The following is a 13392-nucleotide window of genomic DNA, read 5'->3' as shown; positions in this document are numbered from 1 at the left end:
ACAAATGTCAAAATATTACTGTATAATAATGGTGTGATTTTTTTTTGTTGTTGTTCCAGATTATATATGAACAGGAAGGGGTCTATATTCATTCATCTTGTGGAAAAACCAATGACCAAGACAGCTTGATCTCAGGAATATTACGTGTGTTAGAAAAGGTATGCTTTTAGTAAATTATTTTATTTAATAATTGTTTATGGCAATGGTTTATCTTCGGGGCATTATCAATAAGTTTGAATTTTATGTGTAAGGTAAATTTTGTAATTGAACAGCGATGAAAATGAAACATGAAAATGTTTGTTAAAATGAAAATGATGTTAACTTGGAAATGATGTTAAAAGGTGCTTTATTAAAAAAATTTTTTTTAAGGTTTTATTTTTAAGTAATTTCTACAGTCAGTGTGGGGCTTAAACTCACAAGCCTCTTATCAAGAGTCTTGTACTTCACTGACTGAGCCAGCCAGGCACCCAAGGAAAAAAATATTTCCAATAGACCCATAAAGTGGCATGGAATATTAAAAACTTATATAAAAGTTTCAGTATTATAAATTTTTTGTCATGAAAAATAAGCAGAATTTAAAAATATACATAACATTTATTGTCAAATAGTGGTTTAGTTATGATATTGCATATTTAAAATGCTAATATTTAAGGGTTTAATAATTTCATTTTGGGTTCAGGGAATTAAAAATAGGTAACTGAGAATGTAAGATGCTGCTGAATAGTAAATATAGTCCCTAATTTCTTTTTCCAGGATGCTGAAGTAATAGTGGACTGGAGACCATTGGACGATGCTTTAGATTCTTCTAGTATTCTCTATGCTGGAAAGGTACTTAAAGGGAGTGGCTAAAGGAAGTACCACTTTCATTTTTATTTTTTTGTTTTTGTGTTTATTCATCATTCACGTATTCATTTATTCATTCCAGTGTAAGGAATGCCATTTTTATTTTTATTTTTATTTTTATTTTTTTTTAAGATTTTATTTATTTATTTGACAGAAATCACAAGTAGGCAGAGTAGCAGGCAGAGAGAAAGGGGGAAGCAGGCTCCCTGCTGAGCAGAGAGCCCGATGCGGGTTTTGATCCCAGGGTCCTGTGACCATGACCTGAGCCGAAGGCAGAGGCTCAACCCACTGAGCCACCCAGGCACCCCAGGAATGCCATTTTTTTTTTTTAAACATTTTTATTTATTTATTTGATAGACAGAAATCACAAGTAGGCAGAGAGGCAGGCAGAGAGAGAGGGGGAAGCAGGCTCCCCGCTGGGCAGAGAGCCCAATGTGGGGCTCGATCCCAGGACCCTGAGATCATGACCTGAGCCGAAGGCAGAGGCCTAAACCACTGAGCCACCCAGGCGCCCCAGGAATGCCATTTTTAAAATAACTTTTTTGAACTGTAATTCATATGCCATAGTATTTCTCTTTTAAAGTGTGTAAATCACTGGTATTAATACATATAGAGTTGTGTAACCATTACCAGTATCTAATTTTAAAACACTTCCGTTCCTCCTTAAAAAAGAAACTCTACCTTTTAGTAGTATACCCCTCATTCCCACTTAACTCCAGCCTCTTGCAACCAGTAATCTACTTTTTGCTTCTGAGAATTTGTCTGTTGTGGACATTTCATGTAAATGGAATCATACAATATGTGATCTTTCATGACTGGCTTCTTTCTCTTAGCCTATTGTTTTCAGGGTTTATCCATGTTATAGCATATCTCAGTTCATTCTTTTCCTTTTCCTTTTTCTTTTTCCTTTCTTTCCTTTCTTTCTCTTTCTCTTTCACTCTCTCTCTTTCTTGCTTTCTTGCCCACCTGCCGAACAGCATTGCAATTATGGAAATACAGTAGTCTCCCCTTATCCATGGGGGTTGCATTCTAAGACCCCCCCGCATTGGATGCCTGAAACCACAGATAGTATTGAACTCTATACATACTGTCTTTTTTCCTGTGCATACCTATAATAAAGTTTATAAGTTAGGCAAATGACATAGGCATTGTGACGTGGTGTTAGGCTATTAAGTGTATGTACATACTGTCAGAAGGTAGATCATCTGCTTCTAGTTGGACCTTTCTGAGCACAGGTAACTCTTTGTGGAAGAGAGAAACCATGGATATGTGGTGGGAAGGACTACTATACCACATTTTGTTCATTCATCAGTTGATGGATTTTTGGTGGTTTTTTTTTAGTTTAAATAATGCTGACATGAACATTCACATACAAGTTTCTGTGGGGACATATATTTTTCTCTTAAAAACCTAGCAGTGGAATTGTCGGGTTATATGACAGCAGTGAGTTTGCAGTTTGTATTGTATATTGACTTACTGTGGAATGTAGAGATTTCTGTTTTATCTCTAATTCACCCTGAAACTCGGGCTTAGTTCTCTGCATATCTTCTCAAAAATATCTATTTTCTTATTTTTAAAAGATTTTATTTATTTATTTGTGAGAAAGGAAAAGAGAGAGGACAGGCAGGGGGATTCCCAGGCAGAGGGAGAAGCAGGCTCCCTACTGAGCAAGGAGTCCCATGCAGGACTCTGATCCCAGGACCCTGAGATCATGACCTGAGCCGAAGGCAGATGCTTGGCTGGCTGAGCCACCCAGACAACCCTCTTCTCAAAATACTTCAACATGTATATGATCTTTGGATTTCATTTTTTTTTTTTAAAGGATTAATTTATTTATTTGAGAGAGAGGAAGAGAGCCATTCACATGAGTTGGGGGAGATGGTCACAGACAGAGAGGGGGAGAAAGAGAATCCCAAGCAGACTCCCTGCTGAGTACAGAGCCTGACTGGCCCTGAGATCCATGACCTGAACCCAAATCAAGAGCTGGTTGCTCAGCCAGCTGAGCCACCCAGGTGCCTCCAGTTTTCACCTTCTAGAGACATTTCTTCCTGAACCGCCTTACAAGCTTGTTCTGAACTGGCTGCCCTTTCGGTTTGCTGTGTAGCAGTTGTCTTGAAGATTCTTTTTGCCTCTTCCTCATATTTTTATCCCCATTTCTTATATCCTGTGCTGTTTTTTATTTTGTTTTTTAAGATTTTATTTATTTGTGAGAGAGAGTGTGCATGTGCAGGGGGAGGGGCGGAGGAGGAAGGAGAGCAGACAGCCCGATGTGGGGCTCCATCCCAGGACCCTGGGATCATGACCTGAGCTGAAGGCAGAGGCTTTAACCCACTGAGCCACCCAGGCACCCTGGAATTAAATATTTTTATTTAAATTATTAATATTGAATTTTAGACTTTTGGTTTTATTCTCTTTTAAAATGTTAAGTTCTGTAGAACTATACATGTGGATATGTTATTTGTAGCTCTTAGCAAATTTTGACTGAGAGATATGCAACCAGTGGTGGCTTAAATAAAATTGCTACCTTGGTTATTTTTGTCAAATAACTACAGATCTACTGGTTTAGAGTGATTCTCCTGTTTTTTCTCTTGCAGTCATAACATGGCTGCCATATTTTTAGGCATCATAGCTACATTCAAAGTAGGGGAAAGTGGAAAAGGGTTGAGGCTTTTTTATTAGGAAAGCAAAAGCATTTCCAAAAGCCCTGCAGTTGACCTCTGCTTTTATTTCATTGGCAACACTAACTGCATGGGCAAGCTTTTCTTTCTTGGCGGGGGCGGGGCATGGGTGGGGGGGATGACCACGTGGTATGGGGTGGGGAAGCGGGGGTGGAGAAGTGGTGGGATGGAGTGGGTAGGTGAAGATAGAAAAGGATAGGAAATAGTGGTTGGTCCTCCCACCAGTGATGTCTGTCATAATCTCCAGACTTTATGGAGAAGTTGAGAATATGTTGTTAAATGAAATTAAATTCTAGTTTTAGTCCCTAAATATTTTATATGTTTTTTTTTTTTTTTTTTTTTTAGGATTCCAGTTCAGTTGTAGAGTGGACGCAGGCCCCAAAGGAAAGAGGTCATCGGGGGTCGGAACATCTGAACAGTTATGAAGCAGAGTGGGACATGGTCAGTACAGTTCCATCTAAAAAGAAACCACATACCACTGGAGGTATGAAGTAAATCTTTTGAAATCTTAAACTGATCTGCTACAATATAATAAAAATAAAAGTGCAGAGAAAATTCTTTAATGTTTCTCTTTCACAAGGATGATTTGGTTCTTTAATACATTGAACTCCTATTTTAGTTATATTCCCTCTTCATATCTTTTTGTTGGTTGTAACTTTGTAAAAAAAAAAAAAGTCCTTAAAAATACATATTCTGTTTTGTAGTTATTCATGGCAGAAAATAGAAACACTTTAAAAAATTGCTTTAGATTTCTCTCATGCACATTTTTCTAGCCTTAAAAAAAAAAAAAATCATGTTATTTCATCCTAAAGCACCAGGGGGAGATGGAGTATACCACTAAATCATACTGTTCTAACTTCAGTGCTTACTGAGACCTTGACAGCTCATTATAGTCTCCCATTTATGTATGTCCAGTGACTTTTTTCCTTTATGTATTACATGTGTATATTTAAATCTGTGTTGCTTTGTGGTGATAATTTACATGTAGATAACAAAAAAGAGCCAAGCTAACAGCCTGATAGAACATATATACTACACCAAATATGATTTAGATAGCCCATTTAATGATGTAGTCACATCTATTTGTGATTCCTTTAAAAATAGTAAATACTCATACAGAGTTAAAATGGTTTTTTTCCTTATTGATTAATTTGTGTTTTATAACTAAAAGGACATATAATCTCTTGCTGACTTTAGTCTGAGTTTATGATTTATCCACATTTCCCAATTCAGAAAACCTGGCCAAAATTGGCTAGAATGTGTAATGCTACATTTATACATCATTGTTACCCAGTGAATCTGATTTTTATGTATGGCCTGGGGAATCATTCTCATATACAATAGTTACACTTTGTACTATATCATTTCTTGGAAACAGTGGCAATTAAGAAGTTAATAGTAACTCATAAGCTTTTGGTGAATTAAAATCAGGTCATTCCGGTGTGTTGCTTTGGTTTTTGTTTTTTTCCTTTTTGGCATTCTTTTTCTATTGAAAGGGAAGGTTCTTACCAAAACAATACTAAGTGTTAAGATAAGACCACAGGGTTTTAGTATAGTTAGCATGTGAAGTGATTTTTAACTGCTCTACACTAGATTTTCAGGATTAAGTTATATGAATTGTTCCTTTTTTCTTTGTTGTTGCCTAATATTGTTGATTTCTTGAAAATGAAAATGTCAGGCAATTGGAAAGAGCAAGGGAGTGATTTTCAGAATTCCATAAAAGAAAGAAGCATTACGTGTATGAGAAAAGCATAATCTGACAATAAACATCTTTTTAGATTAGCAGTTTTCAGCTTTGGCTGCACATTGAAATAACCTGGGGAGGTTGATATTTTTTAAAAAGTACTAATGCCTTTGTTTCATCCCAATGAATTAAATCAGACTCTAGGGATGGAAACTGGGCATTTGTATTTTTTAAATGCTGTCCTGTTGATTTTAATGTGCAGAACCGAGAACCTGTGTGTAACTGTGTAGTTTAGCAAAAAAACCACAGATGTAAATACTGCTTATATGGCTTGGCCATGCACTGTGACTTATAAAGAGCCTTTATCAATTATTATAAAAGTTAAGGAGACATTTTCTTTTCTTAGTGTTGAAAAAAATTTATGAGTGTATACAGTAGTAGAAAATGGTATTGAACATAATATGGCCCAGTATGCATACATGGCACGTATTTGGCAGGAGTTATGAAGTAGAGTACATTCTATCCCATGCCATCCGTTCTTCCCCCAGACTATCTCATCCAATTATATCTCCTAAAAAGTTCTTCCTAAAGGAGATACTTTCTGAACTTGATGTTTCAGAGTTCAAATTTATGCCATTATGAAACATTTTTATATGTTTAAAAAGCATTTTTTCTAATTTTATTCATCATTGTATAGTTTTCCTATTTTATACTTTTTACTTTTTTGTGTGACAAAGGAAATTGGGACAAAACTTAAAAAATTGACTATTAAAAACTTAACTTTCTTTATATTTTTTAAGAGTTTCTATTACAGATTCTTTGTTTTCATATACCAGATTAAATGTTTTAAAAATGTTTCTTCCCAGAACAACAGACTCCCATCATATTCTGTACACCCATCCAAATAAAATGTCATGTCCTTGGTGTTAATTCTGTTCAAGACATATAGGGACTTACTGAACTGTTTTAGTTTTACTCTTCTTCTGTTATGGTTAGTTGTCCCATGTCATTGTGTTGGCAATACTTCTTAACATGTATTTGGTAACATCATTCATCAAAATAATTCATTTTTTTAAAGATTTTTATTAATTTGAGAGGGAGAGTATGCATTCAGGCACATGCATGGGAGGGAGAAGCAGACTCCCTGCTGAGCAGGGAGCCTGATGTGGGACTTGATCCCAGGACTCCAGGATCAGAAGCATGACCAAAGGCAGGTGCTTAACCAACTGAGCCACCCAGGTGCCACAGAACTAATTAGTTTTATTTACCTATTTAAGAGAGAAAAGGAAATTTTGAGTTAACTCGAATTTGTTTGTTTTCTTTTTGTAACCCTATTTTCGGTTAGCTATTGGTGGTAAACTAAATTGCAGGTTTCTTTTATGTTGACTTTGGTACTAGATTATTCATTTATTCATTGCATCTTTGAGTACCTGCTATGTGCTAGTTACTCTTCTAGGCATTGAGAATATAATTACGAACAAATTAAAGTTCTTATTCTCATGAAGCTTATTATGTTCAAGTACTAAAGAGGCTTCCAGAATTGACCTGTAATGTTTCTTTCATTGTTTATCAGAGCTTCAAGTGAGGAAATGTATAAGGCATTTCCTATTTCATATGTGATGTGTTTCTTCCATTAACATGGGAAAAATATGTGTAAAAGTTTTACTTTTGAATATGCACAAACTCCTGATAATTCATATAGCTTGCATGTATTTATATTTTTCATATGATTTTCTTGCATTAATTTATAGTCTTTCTATGTAATTTAAGAACTTAATTTTAAAAATTGTCTATATCTAGTTTTTCATTTGCTTTGAAAGTATTTTTAGTCTTTGAAAATAATCTAGTAGTCCTAAATACACTCACATGTAAATGATTCAGGAAGACATTGGAATTCTCTAATTTTCACTTTGATATTAGCTTGTAGTGGTGTTAAGAGCTCTGGTATAAATTCCAGTGAAATATGATGTAGTCAAGTGGGCACGTGGCACTTAATCTAGTATCAGACTTAGGTGTGAGTGCATCATCTGAACTGGTATGGAACCTAGGCAGGATACTGTAGAGATAAATCATTTTATAGTCTTTCTGGACTTCTTTCAAATGATACTTAAGTGTCCATGGAATAGTGATAATGCATGTATTTTTTGTAGGTAGAGTTTCTGTACGCTGTAGATTTCTTTGTGTCATATTAGGAGATCTGTTTGTTGGAGCTGATGGAGCTATGGTGTTCCTGACTATTATAGGAAGGTGACATATATGCAGGTCAACACTGATCTCCCCTTTTATTAAATTCTGTAAGCACATATCTTCTATGCAGTTTATGTTTGTGGAGCTGATAGTGTGAAGTTGAGTTAAGATCTTGAATAACAGGATAGTGTAACTGTTCTTAGGAAATAACATTACAGAAATGGATTTTTAAAATTTCAGAGATACGATATGCTTATGTCCAAGTTAAAATAGGTAAAAATGGCATTTTTGGATAGAAATTATAAGTAGTAGTGGGAAAGTAACATTTTTCCCCTAAGTTTTATTTATTTATGTATTTTTTAAGCTGCTTGTTATCAGGTATACTATTGTTCACAAACCTAAGTTTTTTTAATCTTCTGTAACTAGCCCTCAAACTCAGGAAATAATTTATGTTACTATAGTTTGGATTGAACTGAGGTCTTACTTTAGTAGATTGAATTTGTGGAAGATTGAATATATTCATTCTTTTTTCTTAAAAATATGGAATGATTCACAAATTCACGTGTCATCCTTGCATAGGAGCCATGCTAATCTTCTCTGTATCGTTCCAATTTTATATATGTGCTGCTGAAGCAAGCACTGTATTCATTCTCTTTGAAGCACTCACAACTTAGTTATATTTTCATCCTCAACTCCCCACTGCTCTTTGGGTTTTTGCAAATAAACTGTCTGTTGGTATATTTACTCCACTGTTATTATTTTTTTTGAAGATTTTATTTATTCATTTGACAGACAGAGATCAAAAATAGGCAGAGAGGCAGGCAGAGAGAGAGGAGGAAGCAGACTCCCTGCTGAGCAGAGAGCCTGATGTGAGGCTCGATCCCAGGACCCTGGGACCATGACCTAAGCTGAAGGCAGAGGCTTTAACCCATTGAGCCACCCAGGCACCCTCCAGTGTTATTTTTTTATACCAGTGTATTTACCTTCACTCAGTGTAGTCTAGTAAAAATAATTGTAAAAGGAAGTGAGGAAGTAAAGGGTTTTTGTTTTATTTTTAATGACTCTCCAGGAGCATCATGCCATTTGTATTTGGCAGGGGATGGGGGGAGTGGGCTGTGGAAAAGAGTAACATTTATTGAGTATTTGCTATATAATTGGCACTATACTAATTAGTGAAAGGTATGATCTCTTTTAATTCTTAGAGTAACATTGGGAGGTAAGTATAATTATCTCCATTTTTACAGATGAAGAAACCAAGGCTCAGAGATTTTCAGTTATTTGCTCCAGATCATTCAGTTAGTAAGATGGTGGTGCTATAATTTGAATCCAGCCCGCATACTTCCAAAGCCATAGTCATTTTTGGACAAGCTTTTACTTGAAATAGAGATAATGTTTTTTTCACTTTGTATTGCAGTAAGATGATTATTTTCAGAACTATTCTTTTAAGAAAATGTATGTTCCCATTTCTAATACAGGTAGAAGCCATAGTAACGTGAATGCTATAGTCATTCTCTAGGTTCAACTATTATCTGTTAGGCCGTCATGAAGAGCGCTGTCAGTACCTTTTGAAAGGGTGAACAAAAATATTTTGCCCCACTTTCTTGTTTTTAAGATGCTCCAAGTCATAGAAATGGGAAAAGCAAATGGTCATTCCTGTTCAGTTTGACAGACCTGAAATCAATCAAGCAAAACAAAGAGGGTATGGGCTGGTCGTATTTGGTATTCTGTCTAAAGGATGACGTCGTTCTCCCTGCTCTGCACTTTCATCAAGGAGATAGCAAACTACTGATTGACTCTCTTGAAAAATATGTGGTATTGTGTGAGTAAGTATCAAATTATTTTCTACTTATTGAAACTGGATTGTTGTATTGGTCCCAAGACAGACAGTTTTTACTTGTCATTGGGCATCAGTGACCTGTGTGCAGACAAGGGCACAAGCAGCATTGTTCTTTCTTGGATATTGACTTCTTTGGATGAGTGGTTGAATAAAATTTTGCCATTTTGGTGCTTTGGATCTGCAACTTATCACCTTATTACTGTTCTAAAGAAAAGAGTGGTCCCATATTTTTTATACACATTTAAATGAATGATGATGCATCAGTAACTTATGGATTATATATTTAGGCAATTAACCTTTTATTACATATTGTCTGTTAAAGATAGAATTTTATTTGTAATGTTGTATATTTAAATACAGCAAGTCTAAGGCCTTTATAAAATTTTTATAGGTGTGGAAGATAGGGCTTTCTCACTTTCCAAAAATCTGGAGTATATTTATATATATTTTATATATATTTTTGTGTGTGTATGTGTGTATACATATATATTTATTTATATATTTTATCCATTCATTCATTCATTCATTCATTCATTCACCTGTGTGCATTTGTACTCTCATATTCTTTCTTGCTTTCACTTCCTACAAATATATATTGAGTATCAAAGCTCTGAGCACTGTGCTAGTTGCTTGATAGTTAGTAGTGAACATAACAGGCTGTTCCTGGATATCTCAGAGTTTATGGTTTTGTGAAGGATGCCAACCAGTAAATGGCAATAAAACTCAAGATGAAGTACAAGGTGCTTTGCGAGATCCTAGGAAGTGAAGAAGGTCCCTCATTCAGACTAGGGTTTGGGTGGGATTCAGGGAAGACTTTCTGGAGGAAGTAGTATCTGTGTTAGACCTGACAAATGAGTAAATGTTAGCACAAAAGAGAAGGAAATTAATTTAGAGGAAGAGATGTTTTAGATAGAGGGAAGAATATAAAACATGATGTAATCACAGAACAGAGTAGTTGAATAACAGGTCTGCATACTGGGGGACAGAGGGTACCAAATTTAAAGATGAAGCTGGAGAGCTGAGTAAATGTCAGAGCATGAGGATCTTGTAAATCATTTTAGCTGTTTGTTCCAGTCATCTAGGTGAGATTATAGTAGCATGAATTAGGGGAGTGACAAGAAAGATAGATGTATTGGAGAAAAATATTTAGGGTTTGATTTTGTGATTGAGTGGTATGTGGACGTGAGAAGAAGGGAGAAGTTGAGGATTTTAGCTTGGGGAACTGTAGGGATGAGTGTTAACCTTATTAATAATGTCACTTTATAATAGTGTAATATATCTAAATTTAGATTATATAAATATAGTGGTCATCCAAAAGTTGGAAAATACTGGCTGTGTTTTCTGATATGAAATTTTCCCTCCTGCCATCTTGAACATCTCTGGCTGGCACTAGGTGTAGATTAGTACCAATATCCGTAAGAAAGTTAGGCCTGGTTGGCAGCATGTGGGTCTTGAATCTTGAAGTGGGAAGCTTTGAATAGGTTACCCCCCGGGGGTGGTGGTAGGGGGTTTAAGTAGATTTTAAGAGGGGCATGATTAGAGCAAAAGGTTTGGTTGTTGAATAGCAGGTGTTAAAGGCTTGGGGGGTTTAGTACTATAGCAAGTTCTGTATCGGTCAGTGTTGTGTTGTAACTGTCAGAAAAGAGTTCATTCAATTTGAGACCATTGATGAAAGCATAATGTTGAGGATGAAATGGTAGTTCCTCTCTACCCTTTACTGGTGTTTACCTTGGAGAACCAGGGTTGGTGTTAAATGTACTAGACTATACTGTATAGAAAAGATGACCAGTGTGTATTGAGAGGGATCAGAGTGGTATGAAGAACATTAGAAGGATGTGGAGATTTAACTTACAGAGGAGGAGTTTTGGTGCAACATTAAATAAAATCCAAACTTACTAGGGTTGATGGAGTCCTGCACTGCCTTATTAACTCTGTTTATCTCTTAAGTCTCACCTCATGCTGTTCTCTTTTATATTCTAGCCATATAGTTTCTTTCCGTTCCTGAAACATACCAGACTCTTGAGTTAGGGTCCTGTATGTAGGCTGTGTTCTTTTTGTTTGTTTTATTTGTTGCCTGGACTATTTTTCTCCCTTTCTGATCCTGACATCTCAGTTTAATGTCACTTCCTCAGAGAGGCTTATCTGGATACCCCTCCCATGTAATGTAGGTTCCCACCCCAATTTCTTTTTCATTGTCTCATTTCCTTGTTTGCATCATAATTCTTAATAGAATAATGTTAACTCTTTACTTTTTAAGTATTCTACTCTAGAATGTATGCCCACAAAAGCAGAGATTACATCTGTTTTGTTTACATTTTAGGTTCCTAGCCACAGTACCTGGCACATAATATCTGCACAATAAATTTTAGTGGAATGAATAAATGGCATAGTACTTAACCAGTTCTACAAATAATTTTGAAAGAGTTGTTATAAGAACTATACCATGGATTTGTTTTGTATGACTTCAAAGAGCAATTAGAAGAAACAGGTTGTAGCTCAGGGATTAGAGAGTTTTGTATCCTGGATGGGTTCAGTGATAGACTCTGCAATCACTTAGGTGCTTTTGAGAGTATGTGTACCTTGAATGTGTGTTGGTGGTGTTTTAATGAGGGTTGTAAATGAAACTTCTTTACAAATGCAGAAAAGGAAACAAAAGTAAGGAACAAATATAGGAATCAGATGATGGTAAAAATACCATTATTGGTGAGGTTTAGATGTGCAGCGTCATAATAATTCACTCCAATGTAATTTTGAAGTCACTCGGTTATCATTTTTGAACAACTACAGGTCTTCCTATTGAGGATAGACCAAGAGATGTGAATGAAAGCAGACTGGAAAGCCCCTTCTATGTTGGTAGGCAAATCCAAGAGAGAGAGAGAGAGAGATGCGTGCGCACCTGGAAAGGATAATTTATGCCAAGCATGCACCTAACTCTCTGCTGATCTCAGTATCAGATATATCCTAGCAAAAAGGAGAGTTTAATAGAAGTTCCTCTTTCCATTTAAATACAGGAAGCCATGGGAATGGTGTTACTCCATATATATATAAATATTACATATATACATTTAATTTTTTATTCAACAGGTTTATTTTTGAGGACCTCTTAGTTCTAGACAGTCTGTGCTAACTTGCTGGAAAAAGCAATAAAAAAAAAATAGGGGCTCTGCCTTCATGAAGTCTGTACTATTGTGGGAGAAACAGACATTACTTATGCAAATAAATTTAGCATTTTAGCTGCAATAAATACTCCAAATAAGAGATGTGTAGAACTTTAACAGCATAGAATAGGATATTTTTAAAGTTGTTTTGTGTGTCAGTAGTAATTGAACTCTGAGAGAGAATGAAATTAAGGGGAGGATAAAATGGGACATGATGTCCGCATCAGTGATTAACTGCAACCTTTAATGACCTGGTCAAAGAGAAGAACTAACAAAGGAGAATGAACTCCCCCCCCCCCCATACTTGTTCTTTTGTCTTTTCCTTTTGGGCTTTGTTGTTCAATTTATGGTCAACCAGGGTTATGGCCATTCTTGGTGGGCGGGGGTGGGGTGGGGTGGTTGTCGGGGTGGTGGTAGAGAGAAATGGCCTAAAGTGAGTTCTTCAAAAACCACTGCTAATACCAGCCACTTTTCCACTGTGTATTTTTCTTTGATACTGGGGGCTAATTTATTCTTTGTCCCCTAGATGGTCTGAAATATATAAAAATAATTTATCAGATATTTTATCTCCAAGGCCCCTCTGTACCCTAAGCTGAAAATAAACTCTTCCTCTTCTCTTTCCCATCATAAACTATACCCAATTATATTGCACGATAGAACTCACCAGAGATCATATGTTGAGCCTAAGTGGTAGAATATAGATACTCCAAATAAATTGTCATTGACATTAAGAAAATTCCCTATTTGTGTAAGCCATCTCTGTCAAATTCTTAGGGAAATATTAAAGATCCTTATTCTTTATTTCCTTAGTTGTGATCTAAGTAAATGGAATTCTCGATTAAGTTGAACTCCAAAGAAATGAAAATTCCCAAGTATTCTTGGTTTTTCACTCTATTAGATGTCAGCCACGGCAATCTCATTTCCTGTTCCCAGAGCAGTTATTTCAAGCAAAATCATGTTTCCAGAGTCACATTCCTGAGGCCAGAGATTGTTGTAGAGACTAGA

The 13392-nt window shown here is 35.9% G+C and overlaps 1 protein-coding gene and 1 non-coding gene across 3 annotated transcripts in view; one reads left to right on the top strand and one right to left on the bottom strand.

Moving 5' to 3' along the window:
* TBC1D15 (TBC1 domain family member 15) overlaps positions 1-13392 on the top strand; it is a 73567-nt gene that overhangs the window by 26388 nt on the left and 33787 nt on the right. For both annotated transcript variants that reach the window (XM_032347015.1, XM_032347014.1), the window contains exons 2-5: positions 60-158; positions 754-828; positions 3867-4005; positions 9005-9215. In XM_032347015.1, coding sequence (XP_032202906.1) covers positions 60-158; positions 754-828; positions 3867-4005; positions 9005-9215 — 524 coding nt within the window. The remainder of the gene's footprint in view (positions 1-59; positions 159-753; positions 829-3866; positions 4006-9004; positions 9216-13392) is intronic.
* On the bottom strand, positions 7927-8032 carry LOC116594566. The gene has a single exon (XR_004287281.1). It is a non-coding gene; the product is annotated as a U6 spliceosomal RNA (small nuclear RNA).

This window comes from Mustela erminea, chromosome 6 (assembly GCF_009829155.1).
Source record: "Mustela erminea isolate mMusErm1 chromosome 6, mMusErm1.Pri, whole genome shotgun sequence".
NCBI lineage: Eukaryota > Metazoa > Chordata > Mammalia > Carnivora > Mustelidae > Mustela > Mustela erminea.
This window is presented reverse-complemented; position numbering and strand designations above follow the sequence as displayed.